Raw genomic sequence first — 20498 nt, 5'->3', positions numbered from 1 at the left:
TACATTCACAATAGTTGATGTCGACTTTTTTGCCCATGAATTTGATTTCAAATTGCCTGAGTTCAAGAATTGTGCAGCAAAACGATTGGTTTCTTTGACAAATTTTCTAAAAGTAATAAGGTGAAAAATAAATTGAAATAGGCTGTTGGTTTTGCATCGGAACAAGAAGCGCCTCCTAGTCGAGGAATTTAAAAAAAATCGTCAGATGTTCCTGTAAAAACTTTTTTCAAACAGAGGTCTCGTCGTCCGTAGTGTCGCTGTCATTCATCAAGTACAGTTATCAAGACTCGCGCCAACCGCAATACAACGCATTTGAATGTAACATACGCTCTCCCGAGAATGCATTTTAAAGTACGCAGCACCGTGTCGCAATTTTCGAGTAAGTCTTGCAGCGCGATAGTGCTGGATAGCACTCTAACGGTTAAGATACATACCTAGCTGCCTGAAGAAAGTTCGAAAAAAGAATTATTGACTAGTGACGTTTCTTTGGATAAATTGTATAATAATTCCTTATCTATCTATATAAATAAAAATGTTAATGTTTGTTTGTTTAAAATCTTATATCTCCGAAAGTTCTTCAACAATTGCTTGACCGAAATGTTGACTCAAAGTTACATTCGAATACGCTTGTGTTTATCTACCTATATTATATATACATATGTCACATAATAATTAAAAAAAAAAAAAAAAAACTTTTTTTTAAAACAGCCGTGTTGGACGTAAAAGCAACGCACGCTATTGTTTTTCTATCTGCACAGACAGACTGAGACACAGCAATGCGTGGCGGGGTAAGCTAGTTTGAAATAAAAAAATATTACATAAATTGTATGGTTTATAATTAAGCAGGTATGTATTTCAGAGGAAATTTTACTACTTTAGACGCGAGATCTACTGCTCTCAATACTACTAGTTTTGATTTTAATCGCTTCAAAACAAACAAATAAAAATCTGCCAATTCCATTTCATTAGCGGTCACTTTGGTTGTTATCACGCGACATCTAGTTACTGTAATAGTGGTCCTACCTAAGTGCTGATCCTGCCCGAGCAGCATAATCCTGTCGGGCACGTTCATGTCGAACTTCTCGCGGTGGTTAGTCCAGGAGGCGGGCTGCATCTGCTGCAGCTCTTCCTCGTTTGCCTCTCCGCGCGCCGTGATGCGCTTGGGCACACGCATGCGCACGCTGATGTCCTCAGTGTACGCAGCGTCCCTCAGCAGGCGGTCCTCCACGCCCACGCTCCAGTGTGACGGGCTGTGGTTACGCGACATGCTGACCAACAAACAAACACAACAGTATGTAACAAACAGATGATGTAAAAATGTGAACGGTCGAGACTGCACTCCAAGATACCGTGCCTCGGGAGATCAATATAAACGCCGAACCGCCGTCTGAGACTTACTCGCGTCTCCAAGATCACCAAGATCCGCCACGTCTCTTTCTCTGTGTCATAACTTTGTGAAAATATACTCCGTTGATAGTTACATAAACTTTTAATGAATTTCTAGACCACTCACAAGACCCACTAATTAATGAATGTTTTATAATTCATCTCGACGAGAAAAGAACGATGCTCGAATTAACGAATTTGGTCATAATATAAAATGGCAAAATTGTGACAATAAGAAACTTGAGTGAAAAATATTAAAGATTAAAATACATATTTTCATATAGATCAACAAACGCTAATTCTGAATATACAAGATTTATTACAGATAGAATTAATAAATAGTCATTTAAAAATATTACAATAAAACAAATAAAAAACTTTATTCCACTTAATTTTATTTTGACCGTAACCGGTTTCAGCTCGTCAAAGCCATCTTCAGACTGGTACACAAAATTCTTAGTCTACGGTTTATATACACAACATATGGGGGAGGGGGGGAGGGGTAGTTTATAGGGTTTTAATCAATTTTATTTGTTACTAAGTCGTTTAAGATTGTGGAATTTCTAAATATTTGGTAATTTCAGTAAGCTAATTACCTTGGGTTTGTCATTTAAAAATATTAAATCTGTAAGTGACTTAAATGCCCTATGATTGGTCGGTGGATTCTGACAGAACTCACACCACTACCTCATTGGTCGGCCGGCCGCATGCTCTAGAATGCGCACAATTTTGTGCCAAGCTGGACTGCGTAGAGTCGCACATGGTATTTCAAAAGAATTCACGTTATTTTTGGGATTGGGATTTGTTGATTTCACACCGACCCGAGTGGGATAGACATTACTGTTAACCGACAAAACCTAGGTACATACAAAGTCACTCCTTCCCTGCCAGATTTCAATCGTTTTGGCGGACTTTGAAAACTCCTTATTTCAACTATGAAATCGACATTTCGTCACCTCAGTTGGACAGGGTTCTGTCTTCACTTTACCTTGTCCTGAGATATGAGGTGTCAATGTTTGCAAATACGATGTCTCATTATCATTTTACCGATTTCTGATTTTGAGGTTAAATCTTTTTTAAAGAATTTTAGTTTCAACATATTTTAAAGGAAATATTTAAAGACGACATATACTTACCATTTTAGATAATACCTAAACGTGCAGATAGAACCATATGCAACCAGCTAGGACGTAATGATTCTTTGCATAAGGTTCTAACTAAAATACTTTGAAACACAAAATCAGAAAACTTAAATAGATTATGGGAAATCGTCTTTGCAAACTTTGATACATTAGAACATAGAAAGGCGAAGTAAAAACCCTATCCAACTAAAGTGACCAAACACCATACGAAAGAAGAAGAAGACTAAAGTGACGAACCACACTGCTTGAAAACGATCAAATGTTTTGGTTATAGAAATGGGTGTGAAAAGGTTATTTTTGAAAAAAATATTAGTGTACTGGTATTTAAGTTAGAAATTTTTTTTTTTTACTGGAATTCCTTATTGGCGTTGTTTGGATAAATTCAAACCACGGGCACAAGTCATTCTCATCAATTGAGTACACTGAAGAAGGTGGAGCAGGGTTTTTACATCAGAATTCACCCCGTTTCACGTTTTCTAAATCTACACTTATTTACTTAGACATTTTCCTGGAACAGTACTTACAATTGTTGTGCAAATTATGTCACTGATAAGAGAAATTTCGTAGTTCTGATATTTTATGATGGCTAGAATTCCTAAGCGATTACAGATATTGAAATATTTCACTTATATTTATATTTTATGTAACAGGGAGAAGGGATGATCATACCCTAAAATAAATGTCACTTGGAAATATTCGTGGTTGGATTATTATTACTGGCAAAAGTCATCGATACACAAATTGGAGATTAGAAAAAGTAAACCATACGAAAGAGAAGGTGTAAATCCGAAGGTGAACATTTTTAATTGAATTGACGGATGAATAACCTAATACAGAACAATTCTTTATTTTGTTGCAGTATTACATACGTGTACCTACATAATTTAATCGGTGATCATTGAATAAATGTTGATGAATACCTGAGAAAAGATCACTTCTTGTTTCTTAAATCGAAGGGCGCAGTTTCTATTAGTAAATTACGATTTCTAATGAGTTTTTTACAAAAAAATAACCAATAGGAATATGTAATTTTCTTTCATATAAAATTATACGGTCGAAAATACGTTTCTACTGGTTTCTACTTTCTATGGTCAAAATATTATTTACTGTTTATTGCCAGACGAAGAAAAGTAGTATTGCCAGGAAATTTTCCTTACCGAGAAAATACAAGGCTTCAAGTCTAATGGGCCATGTACAAGTTTGTCCAATGCATAAATCAACCATCTAGTGAATCTAGTCCAATGCATTGGACGAACGCGCTGGCCCAAAGTGTATAGCATACCGGTTTTCGTGCACACATCAAAGGATCTTGGCGATAACCCGTCAACAGCATTCACACGTTGTCCCCATCTTCAGTTTGTAGTGGTTTATTTATGAGTTTGCAATACGCGTTTAGCAGAGACGGTAGTGTTGATTATTGCGTGATTGATTATTTACGTTTACAAATTACGATGGTTCATAATTAAACGTGCTGTACAAATAAATTTCCACGGCTGCGATAATTTCCACATCAATCTATATTCAACCGCCTCCGTGGTCGAGGGATATGGCTCTCGACTAATAATCCAAACGTCGCGGTATCAAATCCCGGCGTGCACAAAGAATTTTTGCTATATTATTTTATTTTTATTAATCAAGTTTTTGATCCAGCAGGACTTGGAAGGTAGTGCAATCCCAGTTTATCATATTTCATGATATATTTATACAAGAGAGAAATAATAACAATGAAAAAAAAACATAATAGGTAAACCTAATGATAACATAAAAAAAAAACAGTAAATTAACAAGATAAATTAAAATTAAATTATCATCGCTAATTAAATGGAGAGCTGAGCCACTCAGAAGCAGCCACGACAACGACGTTTGTCGATTTTCGTGTCCTGCCTCAGAAGCAGCTGGCTAGTCGATGACAAAGTAAAGCGGTGAATGAGTGCATCCTCCCTTGTGTGAATACCGTGGAGGCACTTCAGAACCTTGGTAGTTGCATAAATTGCTGAACGCGTTGTTGTAGCACACGCTCAGCTTGTCCCATTGCGCTACTGGATATTGTGTCCACAGTTCTGACTGTATAGGGAAGTGCACCACGTCTTAAAGAGCAATTTCTAACATCTTCGCTACAGTCGTAGAACCGCCTTGGTTATTTGTAATGTTTTTTATTCTTGAAAAAAATAATGGAGGCTAATGGAGGTATATTTATTTTATTTACATATTGACGAATAAATTTTCTAAAATGATGTAAAGTGTGCCAGTTTCGATTTACTTTCCAAACATTATTGTTTTTATTCGTGAACTGGCCAAGAACATTAGCGCCAACGTTGGCCCAACGCGTTGGTCACAAGCATTGGTCCCCACGTTGGCGACGGCGTTTATACGTTAGCGAGTTGGCACCAATATTAGCAGAAAGCGTTGGGCCAACATGGACAAGGGGAATATTCACGATAACATTTAAAACACCCTATGAGGTAAAAATCGTAAGGCGCATTTGACGCCGTTTTATTTGAATAAAGAACATTTAGAACGGGTTGTTTCAGAGAATTTGAACACTTCATCAAATTTCAACGTTAATTTCCATGTTTAGTGACAGTCCTATTGAAATTCTGTTATTATATCAACATGGGCCAGTTGCTTCACAAAACTGAAATAATAATAGAACTAACGCAATAGAACTTTCACAGTCCTTGAAAATTAACTTTGAAATTTGATGAATTGTTCAAATTCTCTGAAACAATCCCACATAACTTTAAATTCTGTAAATTTAAATTATTCACCACTTCATGGAAAATAACATTTAGAAAATAAAAAAAAAAGTCAGGCGAAGGAAAAAAAATTAATTATGCTGTAACGGTCTGGTTCCTACTTACTTAACCATAGAAAAATAAAGTTTGACATTGACACTAATGACAATGACACTTGACAGATAACGAGAAAACTGAGATAACCTCTGTTTTTAAATAAAATTCATAACAAGAACGTCACAGTCGCTTCTACTTTGTACTTGCTCTTACCGGCATCCGTACTACTATACTTAAACAAGTAAGTTTTAAATAAATAAATGAATACATTCCGTATGTGAATTAAAATTAGAACAGACATCCATCACTTTCGTAATGCTTAGAATTTTGAGATTTGCGCAAAACAATTACATTTATTCGGGGAGATACTCATCCACAATGTATTTTCAGCATCCCAAGATGGAGAATCTGTCTCTAGTATCATCCAATGCGTGTTTCGGCGGCTTCCAGAAGGTATTCAGCCACCAGTCTTCAGAATTAAAATGCCCGATGAAGTTTGCCATTTACCTGCCGCCGCAAGTATCAGAAGGGAATGTTAAAGTGCCCGTAGTTTACTGGCTGTCCGGACTAACCTGCAATGAACAGAATTTCATTACTAAAGCCGGCGCTCAAAGGTTAGTACACTGTATATTTTAACATGGATTTATCCTCATTTCTCTTATACAATTCTGTGACAGTTGGTACATTAAATTCCCAAAATATCTCTAAAGTTGGGAACTCGTACAGGTTTCCTAAAGATAATTTTAATAGCAGCTTGTCCAGTTTCTTCACCACCTAGGATTCTTGCTGCAGTCTCCATTTTCTATCTTCGTCGAACGTCACAGCCGTGCTGCCAAGGTCTGGTATCTATGCGAGGATATTGTGTCAGCGCTTTATTAACAGCAGACACATACCTGGATGGATGACGAACCTCGTGCTGGCACTGTTGGTGGACGCGGTAGACTCTCTCGCTGCAGCAGCTGGTCCAGTTTCTTCACCACCTAGGATTCTTGCTGCAGAGTCTCACCTATTCCCGTTCTTCATTTTACTTAACTTAACTTCACTTTATTTTTGTAATATTTATATTTTTTGTAATACCTGCATCAACTGTAAAGCGCCCCTGAGGTGATATCTCACAAAAGCGCCGTTATACAAATTGTCCTATATTATTATTATTCTTTGTATTGTAACTATGGGCTGTAACATAGCTTTAAAAGCCCCTCCCCACCCAATAATGCCATAGGTAGGGACTGTATTAATGCATAATAGACCATTTTGTTAGTTTTCTTGTTTAATATGTTACATATGTTATAGAAGAAACAGATAAGTTTTCTTATTCTTTCCACTGTGAGGTTGAGCTGGTCCTTCCATTTAACATTTTTATCTATTAAGATTCCGAAATATTTAACATTAGATTTATAATTTGGTTTAGCGCAGTCCGTATTACATGTAATGTCATTTATACAATTTTTTGAATGAATGGTTATGTCAATTAAAGTTTTTGGCACATCTTCTCGATGAGAGAAGGGAATTTAATAAGTTTTTTCGGTGTTGAGTATAGATTATAATAATTAGAATAAAATAACTTTGTATTTAACACCACTTTATTCTATATATTTTCAATATATAAAACAACAAACCAAAACATAAGTTTTTATATAACCCTGATGAAGGTTCAGGGTGAACCGAAACCGGTTTTTTTAATATATTGAAAATAAATACAATAAAGTGGTGTTAAAAACAATGTTATTTTATAAAAATTTATGTAAATTTGGTAATAGATTGTTATCGAACCATTTTTTGATAACCTTCATGTCTTGATTGGCTGCATTGGTAATCTCGTTCCATGTTTTTTTTTTCTATAATTATTGTAGCAAAAGATATGAGTTTACCGTGAAGTGATAGTTTAAACATTTGATTAATGTAAATTATAAACAAAATAGGTCCAATGACAATGTAGAAATTCATTAAATTATCTGATATTTAAATGCAATACTGAGAATTATTTTGCTATTTTATCTACGATGTTATTACAATCATTTACAGTGGGACAAATATATTCCGAAACATTAAGAGTTTCATCTAATTCCAAGGTGAAAAACTTATTTAATTTTAGGGAGATCAAAAATTATATAATTGAAATGCGACGCTCTATACTGATTCAAATACTTTACGCAAATAAATTAGGTTAAGAATTCTTTGGTTTCATGCCACGTGTTTCATCTATTTGAGAATTTGCATTATATTTTGTTGATTTGTTTGCGATGCAGGTACGCTGCGACCCTTGGTCTAGTGATTGTCTGCCCGGACACGTCTCCACGCGAGGTGAACATCCCCGGGGAAGACGAGGCGTACGACTTTGGCTCGGGGGCCGGCTTCTACGTGGACGCGGAGGTGGAGCCCTGGAAGACCAACTACCGGATGTTCAGCTACGTCACCAAGGAGCTGGTTGATCTGATCACCACCGCTTTCCAGGACGTTGTGGACTCGGGCAGGATGGGCATACTGGGACATAGGTTTGTTATTGCTCTTGAATAATTATTTTCTTTTAGACGTGTCTATATCATCTACTGATTCACACTAGTCCAGTTTATAACGGCTGAAATGCTGTGCCTACCTTAACCTTTATCCCGCCGGCCTTTTCAACACAATCTAACCCATCAAAGATATGGAGTCCCCGGTGTTGTCTGGACCAAACCATGATAACAACTGAAAACAGCACTACCCTCCCGACACAATGAGACCCCTTCCAGGTTCCTACCCCATCACACGGGATGTACAGGCCCTTCAAAACTGCACTGTCTGTTTAGCTACGCCCTGTATATTCAAAGATCTGCTTTATCTGAAATAGATTTAAAATTGGTAAATTAACTTCCAAATTCGTCCACAAAGAGATTAAAGCTTCAGCTCTGACGTTTCCTCTCATTCATTAATGAAAATGTTTTCATCTGATGTATTTAATTAAGTTAATTGTTGTTTGGTTAGTATGGGGGGGCACGGTGCCATGGTGTGTGCCTTGAAGAACCCCGGGCTGTACCGCTCGTGCAGCGCCTTCGCCCCCATCTGCCACCCCTCGGCTGGCCCCTGGGGGCGCAAAGCCCTGGCCGGCTACCTCGGCCAGGACCAGGGACTCTGGAAGCTCTGGGACAGCGTGGAGCTGGTCAAGACGTATAACGGGCCGCCACTGGAGCTGTTCGTTGATCAGGTAATTTTATTTATTTCAGGGATGTGTGGGGGTCAATCTTCTCTGCCTGCCCTTGCCCTGCGCAGAAACGGCGTACTGGTTAGTTAATGTTAACCTCACACAGGATTCCATAAGGGAAATCATTGCTTGAAGAGACCCGTGTTGTAGGAGGGAAGAAACACAGAAGCTGAGAAATCATACCAACCTGAGCTGTCGAACGCAAGAACGAGTTATAGAAACGCCCCATTCTCGTGTGACAAATAATGCCATTCTCATGTGACAAATAATGTTATTCTCATGTGACAAATAATGTCATTCTCACGTGACAAATAATGTCATTCTCATGTGACAAATAATGTCATTCTCATGTGATAAATAATGAAATTCTCATGTGACAAATAAGGTCATTCTCATGTGACAAATAATGTCATTCTCATGTGATAAATAATGTCATTCTCATGTGACAAATAATGTCATTCTCCCGTGACAAATAATGTCATTCTCATGTGACAAATAATGTCATTCTCATGTGAAAAATAATGTCATTCTCATGTGACTAATAATGTCATTGAATTGTTGACAATCAGAAATTTACCTTTCGAATGAACACCATTAGTAAACTTGAAAAAACTCGAAATGTGTCAAAAATTTAAACAAAAGAAATGCACATTTCAAATTTAGAATTATTAATTAATTAATTAAAAGTAAATATATTTTCGATCATAGGTAGGTAAGTACCAACATTAGCGCTTTCGTCTTAACACGAGGTTCGTGGCTTCAACTGAAAAGAAGAAAAGTGTTCAAATAAATATATTTATTTATATATTATTATTTATATTTATTATATTTATATACACGGTGTCCGGAAACTCGTAGTACAAGCGGGAAACTGGAGAATCTACACCACATGGGGAACCCAAAAAAACATAAAGTTTTTTGATTTGAGCATTTTCAAAAAAAAAAAAAAACCAAAAAAATATATTTTTCGGCTATTTTAGGGTTAAAGTTTTTTCTGGTGTTTAGGGTTGAATAACAGATGTTTTAACCCTGCAGAGCAGAAATATTTTATGATTACACCGGGTTAAATGAGGGGTGATTTCAAAATAATGCTTCAAATCCGAGTTTCTTCATTTGTTTTACTTTCAAATAGTTTTAATTAGTTGGGTACTTTGATCTTCAGTAATAATTTATAAGAATTTGATTAAAAAAAAAAAAAATAAAATTAAAAAAAAATCAACTTCAAACTCGATTTACTCGATAACGAAAGCTCAAATAAAAAAAATATATACTACAAAATCGACTCCAAATGTGATGTAGATTCACCAGTTTCCCGCTTGTACTACGAGTTTTCGGACACCCTGTATATGTAAAGAAAAATATAATTTTCTTTAATTCAATGCAATGCCGAGCTTGTCTCGTCATTGTGGCTGTGTGTGTCGTGGACTGTCACTGGCTGGATGTGCGCCACAGTACCTACACAGTCGACTCGATATTTCGTAGTTTATGGTGACATAGTAAAAATAATCTATGGGTTGTGACATGACAGATTGATGGAAATAATTTGTAATTGCTATCGTGATTGTGATTAAGGAATTGACATAAAATTAATAACATTAAATGTCGTTTCTTTCATTACAGGTAATGTTTTGTTACTGAATGCTTTTCTGTATGTAACTCTTGTGAGATTAACAAAATAAACCTCTTCTTTCAATACAGAGAAACTCAATTGTGTTTTAATTGACTGTCATTCAAATCACAAGGAAAATATCATTATATATATTAAATATTATTCAGAATCGCTGGACACGGATTATACAAAATATTTTTTAATAAAACCTTCTGATTTACCTTAATTACCATAAAAGGAATCTGACTGCATTTGGGATAATTTTAATTTTAGCAATTTAATTTTTAATTATGTAAATCGAAAATTCACTTTCGTTGTATGGGATGACAGCTGGAATGGTTCAAAATTCCTCACTGTGCAACATTTGCGAAAAAATAATCAAATTTACTGGCGAAATGTGAGCCTTATGTTTTGAAATTAATGAAATGTTTTCTCTGGCATCGTTTGGAGAATATAATATGAATTTTTTCCTCACAGGGTAAGGCGGATAACTTCTACAAGGAGAAACAGCTGTTACCCGAAAAGCTGGTGGAGGCGTGCCTCAGCGCCGCTTTGCCGTGCGTCCTTAAGATGAGGGAGGAATACGACCACTCCTACTATTACATTGCCACCTATATCGGAGAACACCTCGAGTACCATGCCAAGATCCTCTACGCGTAACTCATCGCATCGTACAAACAAACTATAGCAGACTCTTCATTTACTACTTTCGACTTAGCCGGGAAGCAACTTAACTGGGTTAAGCTTAACCAGGCGGCATCTTATCCGGGTTCAGCCTAGTCGAGAAACAGCTTAAACGGGTTCTGCTAAACCAGGCAGCATCTCAACCGGGTTCAGCCTAATTGGGTAGCAGCTTAACTGGGTTCGGCTTAACCAAACAGCATCTTAACTGGGTTCAGCCTAGTCCGAAAGCAGCTTAACCTGGTTCAGCTTAATTGGAAAGCGGCTTAACGTGTTCATCCTAACCAGGAAGTTGTTTAATCGAGTTCAGCTTAGACAGAGAGTGACTTAACCTGGTTCAGCCTAGGCGGGAAGCAGTTTAATCAGTTTCGGCTTAGCCGGGAAGCAACTTATCCTTTACCGTAGATTACATTAAATGGAATTCCCGACAGTGGCGAATTTATTTTTTAAGATTTCGCAGTACATTTTGTTTGAATTTGTCAACTTTTTAGATATCTTTTTATTTTCCTGTTATACATAATATATATCCTGTAAAATATATAAATCAGTTGCCAATAATATTCTATTTTATACATTTTGTAAATAAAACTTAATAAACATGACACAAAAATTGCATTTAAGAAATTGTCCAATTTTTATTGTTTTTCTTATTTTTTTAACTTTTATCGGTCAGGAAGATAAATAACACAGCATGTACACAAAAAGAAGTAAGAAATTTTATTCATCAAACATCGGTAATGCGTACATAAAATAGTAAGGTATACTTGTTGAATTCCGCTGCAAGTTGCAGGTTCATTAAAAAAACACTTGATTTGAAGTTCTCTGTGTAAAGTTTACGCGTATTTAAGTCGAACTAAATAGCTTTTCAGGGTGTTTGTTTGGATTATTTTAATAATTTATGCGTATTTTCTAACCTGAGAACTTTACTTTCATTGACTTTAATGCATCTTTTACAATCTCCCACAACATAAATAGTTATTTCGTGTAATAATTAAGTTGAGACCGAGTGCTATTTATATATTTTCTTGTAGTAATTAAGTTGAGACCGAGTGCTATTTATATATTTTCCTGTATTAATTAAGTTGAGACCGAGTGCTATTTATATATTTTCTTGTATTAATTAAGTTGAGACCACAGACATATGAATATATAGACTAGAAATTAAAGATGAGGGGTAAAATCAACTGTTGAAGAACGAAGGGGGTAAAGCTGACTGTGATTCGTCAATAAATCAATCTGACAGTATATAGGCATCTCGCATTATAATATCACCATTTAGTTCTTAAAAGTAAAATCTGCTTTTGAATGAATAGACATTTTTACATGGGAGCGCAAATTACTCGCCACGTTATGAACAAATTTGCGAAGTCCAAATTCGGCAAAATAAATTTCTTCTATTTTCAGAGTCGAATATTTCGTTTACGTATTTAGTTAAGACACTTTTATAAATGTTCAAAATTTACTTCCCAGCAACCAACCAGCTTTGTGTTTCGCGTCCAGACGTATCTCGATGTGATAGTATATGTTTCTACAACTGATCCATATTATACGATGTGAATATGCTTAAAATAAAGTAAAATAATGCTTATATATGGAATGTAATACGACAATTGGGTTTATTCTCTTTTTCACATCTATTTTTACAAGTTTTCATACCACAAGCCACCATTTTGCCGTGTTATTTCGTAAAATGAACCGATGATGCCTCGACCATAGTTCGCACAAGAATGATGACGTCACGTTTTCTAAATTCACTTGAGGCCATACGCGAGCACAGCCGGCTCCAATGGAACCGGTATGGGGAGTGGGGAATAATACGCTTTTAATCACTTAGGGCAGGTCTACTAATATTCATATGTCTATGGTTGAGACCGAGTGCTATTTATATATTTTCTTGTAGTAATTAATCTGAGACCGAGTGCTATTATATATTTTTTGCATATTAAGCTTGAAGCGGAATTCGACAAGTTTATCAATAAACAATAAACTTAACACTATAGTTATAATTTAAATTGCACTTGTTGTTAATTAATAAAGCGTCGTTGAATCAATCCACGACGTAGAACAGCGAGACGGGAACATTGATCAGCAGCTGATTCACAATCCTCATGAATTCTTTGGACAGTTGGGTTTTCAGTTGGGGCAGCATCGCCTTCAGGACTTCTTGGCCGTTTTCCCTCAAGAAAAGATTTGTGGCTTCAACTGGAAAGAAGAAAAAAATTCAAATAAATATATTCTATTTGGTTTTACCCCCAGCTTGGCTTTTACATCTCTATTATACTAAAATAATGTCGCTATCTGCTTCTGTCTGTTTTTTCAATTATACAACTTTATGCCACGGAGTCGATTCATCACCATTTCAAACATAAACTACATATTAACGTGCAGTCTCATTAATTTAGCTAGATAATTTATTATTATAGTCAGAGAAGCTACATATCTCTAAATAGTATAAAATAAAGTCGCTATCCGCGTCTGTCTGTTTGTGTGCTTAGTTCTTCTAAACTACGCAACGGATTTTGATAGGATTTTCACTATCATTTAGAGAATTTCTTCCGGAAGGTTTATATATATATATATATATATATATATTTATATTTATCCCCTCTCGTACTATGTTGATCTCGCGCGACGGTACGCCAGGTATATGTTGATCCGTTTGCATTTGTTGATCCACTCCGGATATGTTGATCCATTACCCAAGCTGGCATACATATGTAAATCCCTACAGATCAACTTGTGTCATCGAGATTTTGCTGTAAGCCACGCCCATTTTTCGGTGCCATATACATTTTACACGATTTATTTTGTTGATCTATATATTTCTGACAAACTTGACGGCTTGCATGCGTTGTAACTTTTCGCGCGCGCTGTCGTACTTTTTAGATCCTGTTAGTACATCCATATTCTATGAAAATGACTTTATACTTACAGAGGATAGACTGCCTCACGAGTATTTATATTGAAATGGAACTTTCGCAAACGTCAAATCCATGCTAAAAAAATCTTTTGAACTTGATTAAACAAAAATTGTAAATTTAATACATCATTTACTACGTTTCGTGACTTAGCAGGGGTGCTCGGGTTCAAAGGGTGAGGTTTGTCTAAGTCATTTTATAAGAGAAATTTTGAACATTGATTGAATAAAATTTTATTTTAATGTATCTTTTACCATCTCTCCCGACGTAAGTTTCTTGTAATGATTAAGTTGAAACAAAGCGTAATATCCATAATATGTGCCTATTAAAATTGCGGTGATTAGATTGGTGAGAATTAAATTTTTCAAATTTTAAATTGAAATTGCTGAAAAATTTATTCCAATTTGTTTTTTACTAAACATGGCTAAAGTCATTTCAAGCACCGATTCCAACCAACGATGTTTTAGTATATGTTCGTCAATCAACAGGAGCCATAATGTCTGTACATCAGAGCCCTCGAGAATTATTACAATTATGTGTACCGCCGCCCCGGGAGCCATTTATTAGATAACCAATACACCTACCATTAGTCACCGCCAACGATTTAGCGAGATAGTTGTTTATTTTTTGTATTTTTTTACATCGTCTCCACACAGGAGGCCCTAAGGAAAATCGTAACCCTCAAGGCCTATGTCATCTTTGTGAATGCTGTGTTGGGGGTATTTTGAAAGAAAGGAAGGTCAGTGAGTTCTGGGAAGGAAATAGGTATGGATGGGTGGGTAGTATTCTGGGGGTCAGTGTGTTCGAGTGATAAACATAAGATTCCAACTCTCCTACTGCGTTGCAAGGCGATGCGTTGAAAGAGGATTAATCGATCCGGCCCACCACGCATTTGGTAGGCAAGCGCATCCGCCGCCAAGAACCGAACAAACCTCACCCCATAAACCCGGGCACTCCTGCTAAGTCACCAAACATATCAAACTACTTGAGGTGGCTCTCGACTAGCAATCCGAAGGTCGCGGGTTCAAATAAATTTTATTAAAATTAATTTGCACTATTTTACAATTAGTGTTTGGTTATATCTGAATAGCCAGGTACTCTCCCACCTTCCTCCTCGTCATCTCCTTTGAGGTCTCCTTTGAGGATGCCATAGTCTCACTGGCTCCAGACGGAAGTTTTTGTAAGTCTCCATATTCAAATTCGGCGGTATGATTTTTTTATGTGACACCTACCACAAGAGCGCCCCTGTCTTTACACGTTAAATACATAGAAACTATGTCGCCAACCGGTTGGGCAGCGTTATGAGGCGGGTTAAGGTAGGGGCTGTTGGAATGAATTTATTAATGCTGGTCTTAAAGAGGCACGAATTATATGGACGAGTAAAAACAGATGCTGATAGCTCGTTCCACATGCGAGCCGACTTACGGTAAAACGAGTCGGAGAAACGACCCGTTCATACATAGATAACATCAACTTTACTGTGAACCTGTGTTCCGCTCGAGTATCACGCACGTGCACGGTGCACCGGGGATCAATGCTGCTAGCTTCTTTTAACAGGCTCTTATAAAATACCTGTAGAATAGACACAGCATACGCACATTTCGTCATACATGATTTTACTGCACATATGCCTCAGGGATTTCATTTCTACAGTATTCTGTCTACTTTCAGCCTTCTTCTGCCAATTCCATGCCTCATTTCCATATATTAGGGTAGGTACCAGCACTACATTGTGGACTGCTAGCTTCGCTTCTTTGGACAGTTTTTAGTTAGCTCCAACCGCGTCCAATCATCCATTAATTACCCATTATAACCAAGAACCCGGCCTCCCCTACTAAGTCACGAAGCGTAATCAGGAGAGATGGTAAAAGATACAGGTTCAAAATTTCCTACATAACATTATTCCTTTTGCCGCCATTTTGGATTTTTATGGTCGAAAGGTATCCCTCAACCAGTTTCTTTCGATCCGGCCCGCCACGCAGTAGATGGGAAAACGCATCCGCCGCCAGGACTTAGACAAACCTCACCCTATGAACCCGTGTACCCCTGCTAAGTTATGATTTTTTTATGGATTTGTTTTTGCGAAATTTTCGTTTCAATCTAAATACGCATACATTTCTTATAAACAATTCAAGAAACACACGTCATTTTGATTTGAAACGGTACCATCTCACAGTCATTTCATGCGATATTCGACTCTAGAGACTAATACTTTGAGTTTAATATCACAAAAGATTACGGAATCACATAAAACCTTGTGATGAACAGTCCACCGATTGCCCCTTGATTGGTTCATTTAGTAAAACCATATATAGGGACACAGATCAACTTTGTCTAATAACTTCTTACCTGGATCAACATACTACGGGAATAGATCAATATATATGAGATCAACAAAATCTTTTGAACTTGATTAAACAAAAATGTAACTTTAATGCATCATTTACTACGTTTCGTGACTTAGCAGGGGTGCCCGGGTTCATGGGGTGAGATTTGTCTAAGTCATTTTATAAGAGAAATTTTGAACATTGATTGAATAAAATTTTATTTTAATGTATCTTTTATCATTTCTCCCGACGTAAGTTTCTTGTAATGATTAAGTTGAACCAAAGCGTAATATCCATAATATGTGCCTATTAAAATTGCGGCGATTAGATTGGTGAGAATTAAATTTTTCAAATTTTAAATTATGATTGTTAAAAAATTTATTCTAATTTGTTTATTACTAAACATGGCTAAAGTCATTTCAAGCTACGATTCCAACCAACGATGTTTTAGTATATGTTCGTCAATCAACAGGAGCCATAATGTCTGTACATCAGAGCCCTCGAGAACTATTACAATTATGTGTACCGCCGCCCCGGGAACCATTTATTAGATAACCAACACCCCTACCATAGGTCACCGCCAACGTTTAGCGAGATTGTTGTTTATTTCTTATATTTTTTACATCATATCCACACAGGAGGCCCTGAGGAAAATCGTAACCCTCAGGGCCTATGTCATCTTTGTGAATGCTGTGCTGGGGGAATTTTGAAGGAAACGAAAGAGAGTGAGTTCTGGGAAGTAAATAGGTTTGATGGGTGGGTAGTAATCTGGGGTTCAGTGTGTTCGAGTGATATACATAAGAATCTAACTCTCCTACTGCGTTGCAAGGCGATGCGTTGAAAGAGGACTAATCGATCCGGCCCACCACGCAGTTATTAGGCAGGCGCATCCGCCGCCAAGCCCCTCACATACCTCACCCCATAAACTCGGGCACTCCTGATAAGTCACCAAACATATCAAACAACTTGGGGAGACCTATGGCAGAAGTGTGGGTTATCAAATAAATGGTTCCCGGGGCGGCGGTACACATACCCTCCTCCCAAATTGTGATAAACTTCTACTTTCAAATGTAAAACATAATTTAAAACGTACCTAAATGACGGCCTCCGTTATCGAGGGGTAAGGCTATCGACTAGCAATCCGAAGGTCGCGGGCTCAAATAAATTTTACTAAAATAAATTTGTACTATTTTACAATTAGTGTTTGGCAACCAGATCTGAATAGCCAGGTACTCTCCCAACTTTCTCCCCGTCATCTCCTTCGAGGTTCACAATATCTTCAGTCTCACAACAACCCCAATTGGGGATGCCATAGTCTCACTGGCTCCAGACGGTAGCAGTTGGGACTCTGGTGCGATATTGCACCAGATATACCATCAACTTATTTTACCGTACATATGCCTCAGGGATCTCATTTCTACAGTATTCAGTCTACTTTCAGCCTTCTTCTGCCAGTTCCATGCCTCACTTCCATATATTAGGGTAGGTACCAGCACTCCATTGTGGACTGCTAGCTTCGCTTCTTTGGACAGTTTTTTGTTAGCTCCAACCTCGTCCAATCATCCACTAATTACCCATTATAACCAAGAACCCGGCCACCCCTACTAAGTCACGAAGCGTAATCAGGAGAGATGGTAATAGATGCAAGTTCAAAATTTCCCATATAACATTATGCCTTTTGCCGCCATTTTGGATTTTGATGGTCAAAAGGTATCCCTCAACCAGTCTCTTTCGATCCGGCCCGCCAGGCAGTAGGTATTTTTTATTGATTTGATTTTTGCGAAAGTTTCGTTTCAATCTGAATACGCATACATTTCTTATAAACAATTCAAGCAACATATATTAGGGTAGGTACCAGCACTCCATTGTGGACTGCTAACTTCGCTTCTTTGGACAGTTTTTAGTTAGCTCCAACCGCGTCCAATCATCCATTAATTACCCATTATAACCAAGAACCCGGCCTCCCCTACTAAGTCACGAAGCGTAATCAGGAGAGATGGTAAAAGATACAGGTTCAAAATTTCCTACATAACATTATTCCTTTTGCCGCCATTTTGGATTTTTATGGTCGAAAGGTATCCCTCAACCAGTTTATTTCGATCCGGCCCGCCACGCAGTAGATGGGAAAACGCATCCGCCGCCAGGACCAAGACAAACCTCACCCTATGAACCCGTGTACCCCTGCTAAGTTATGATTTTTTATGGATTTGTTTTTGCGAAATTTTCGTTTCGATCTAAATACGCATACATTTCTTATAAACAATTCAAGCAACACACGTCATTTTGATTTGAAACGGTACCATTTCACAGTCATTTCATGCGATATTCGACTCTAGAGACTAATACTTTGAGTTCAATATCACAAAAGATTACGGAATCACATAAAACCTTGTGATGAACAGTCCACCGATTGCCCCTTGATTGGTTCATTTAGTAAAACCATATATAGGGACACAGATCAACTTTGTCTAATAACTTCTTACCTGGATCAACATACAACGGGAATAGATCAATATATATGAGATCAACATAAGTATGCCAATTTGGGTAGATCAACATACTACGGGAATAGATCAATATATATGAGATCAACATAAGTATGCCAATTTGGGTAGATCAACATAAATTATGCATCCGATTTCCATACAAATTTTGAAAATTTTACTAACAGTATATCAAATGGTTTTTCTGGCAAACTGGCAACATTGATAATTATTGTACCACTGTTGTCAATTTATTCAGATGTATTCCATAATAGCCAAGTTATATGGTGTTAAAGGTGGATCAACTTAGTCTAACAACTTCTTACTGGATCAACATAATACGGGAAGAGGACAATATATATATATATATATATATATTGACCTCTTCCCGTAGTATGTTGATCCAGTAAGAAGTTGTTAGACTAAGTTGATCCACCTTTAACACCATATAACTTGGCTATTGTGGAATACATCTGAATGAATTGGTAACAGTGGTACAATAATTATCAATGTTGCCAGTTTGCCAGAAAAACCATTTGATATACTGTTAATAAAATTTTCAAAATTTGTATGGAAATCGGATGCATAATTTATGTTGATCTACCCAAATTGGCATACTTATGTTGATCTCATATATATTGATCTACCCAAATTGGCATACTTATGTTGATCTCATATATATTGATCTATTCCCGTAGTATGTTAATCCAGGTAAGAAGTTATTAGACAAAGTTGATCTGTGTCCCTATATATGGTTTTACTAAATGGACCAATCAAGGGGCAATCGGTGGACTGTTCATCATAAGGTTTTATGTGATTCCGTAATCTTTTGTGATATTGAACTCAAAGTATTAGTCTCTAGAGTCGAATATCGCATGAAATAACTGTGAGATGGTACCGTTTCAAATAAAAATGACGTGTTCATTCGACTGTTTGTTGCTTGAATTGTTTATAAGAAATGTATGCGTATTTAGATTGAAACGAAAATTTCGCAAAAACAAATCCATAAAAAAATCATAACTTAGCAGGGGTACATTATTTTAGTCACCTAGATATCTTATATAATATAATTTTGTGTATTTATCTTTTTCTTTTAAAATGTAATTGTTATTTCTTGTATTTTTTTACATTTTCCTACTAGATGTATGAAAAAATTTGCATACATCTAAATAAAGATTCAAAAACAAAAAAACGGGTTCATTGGGTGAGGTTTGTCTAGGTCCTGGCGGCGGATGCGTTTGCCCATTTACTGCGTGGCGGGCCGGATCGAAAGAAACTGGTTGAGGGATACCTTTCGATCATAAAAATCCAAAATGGCCGCAAAAGGAATAATGTTATGTAGGAAATTTTGAACCTATATCTTTTACCATCTCTCCTGATTACGCTTCGTGACTTAGTAGGGGAGGCCGGGTTCTTGATTATAATGGGTAATTAATGTATGATTGGACGCGGTTGGAGCTAACTAAAAACTGTCCAAAGAAGCGAAGCTAGCAGTCCACAATGGAGTGCTGGTACCTACCCTAATATATGGAAATGAGGCACAGAATTGGCAGAAGAAGGCTGAAAGTAGACAGAATACTGTAGAAATGAGATCCCTGAGACCGGTCAGTGGTTGAGTGGGCATAGCGCTTGGGTCTCACCCGAGCGTCGCGTGTTCGATTCCTCGGCTGGCTAAGTCCTCCATCACAACACAAGCAACATTTTCGGCTTTCTGTGGTGGTAGTAGGAGATTTTTAAACATTGTTGGGTTATTCGTAACCTGGGAATGTTTGTCTTTCATTTAAAAAAAAAAAAATATGTGCAGTAAAATCATGTATGACAAAATGTGCGTATGCTGTGTCTATTCTACAGATATTTTATAAGAGCCTGTTAAAAGGAGCTAGCAGCATTGATCCCCAGTGATACTCGACGGACACGAGCGGAACACAGGTTCACAGTAAAGTTGATGTTATCTATATATGAACGGGTCGTTTCTCCGA

At 37.0% G+C, this 20498-nt stretch overlaps 3 protein-coding genes across 4 annotated transcripts in view; 1 reads left to right on the top strand and 2 right to left on the bottom strand.

Moving 5' to 3' along the window:
* Tango11 (transport and golgi organization 11) overlaps positions 1-3604 on the bottom strand; it is a 28277-nt gene extending 24673 nt beyond the window's left edge. For both annotated transcript variants that reach the window (XM_089647481.1, XM_089647482.1), the window contains exons 1-2: positions 3449-3604; positions 1024-1268 (exon numbers count right to left, since the gene is read on the bottom strand). In XM_089647481.1, coding sequence (XP_089503607.1) covers positions 1024-1267 — 244 coding nt within the window. In that variant the 5' untranslated portion in view covers position 1268; positions 3449-3604. The remainder of the gene's footprint in view (positions 1-1023; positions 1269-3448) is intronic.
* Positions 3605-5420: 1816 nt separating this feature from the next.
* Positions 5421-11369, top strand: LOC149410948 (S-formylglutathione hydrolase). Its single transcript, XM_089647492.1, has 5 exons — positions 5421-5561; positions 5711-5934; positions 7570-7815; positions 8285-8504; positions 10588-11369. The coding sequence occupies exons 2-5, from the start codon at positions 5720-5722 to the stop codon at positions 10768-10770; spliced, it is 864 nt and encodes a 287-aa protein (XP_089503618.1). The 5' UTR covers positions 5421-5561; positions 5711-5719; the 3' UTR covers positions 10771-11369.
* A 132-nt stretch (positions 11370-11501) lies between these two features.
* LOC149410947 (protein takeout-like) overlaps positions 11502-20498 on the bottom strand; it is a 64700-nt gene continuing 55703 nt past the window's right edge. The window contains exon 5 of the mRNA XM_089647493.1: positions 11502-12993. Coding sequence (XP_089503619.1) covers positions 12839-12993 — 155 coding nt within the window. The 3' untranslated portion in view covers positions 11502-12838. The remainder of the gene's footprint in view (positions 12994-20498) is intronic.

The sequence above is a fragment of the Hesperophylax consimilis genome, chromosome 26 (genome assembly GCF_061612785.1).
Source record: "Hesperophylax consimilis isolate HC1 chromosome 26, BYU_Hcon_1.0, whole genome shotgun sequence".
Classification (NCBI taxonomy): domain Eukaryota; kingdom Metazoa; phylum Arthropoda; class Insecta; order Trichoptera; family Limnephilidae; genus Hesperophylax; species Hesperophylax consimilis.
This window is presented reverse-complemented; position numbering and strand designations above follow the sequence as displayed.

Bases quoted from the DNA above. Each gene is read 5' to 3' on its own strand.
- LOC149410948 (XM_089647492.1), top strand. From the start codon at position 5,720: ATGGAGAATCTGTCTCTAGTATCATCCAATGCGTGTTTCGGCGGCTTC. The intron at 7,816-8,284 runs GTTTGTTATTGC...TTGTTTGGTTAG, and splicing joins ATGGGCATACTGGGACATAG to TATGGGGGGGCACGGTGCCA. The intron at 8,505-10,587 runs GTAATTTTATTT...TTTTCCTCACAG, and splicing joins TGGAGCTGTTCGTTGATCAG to GGTAAGGCGGATAACTTCTA.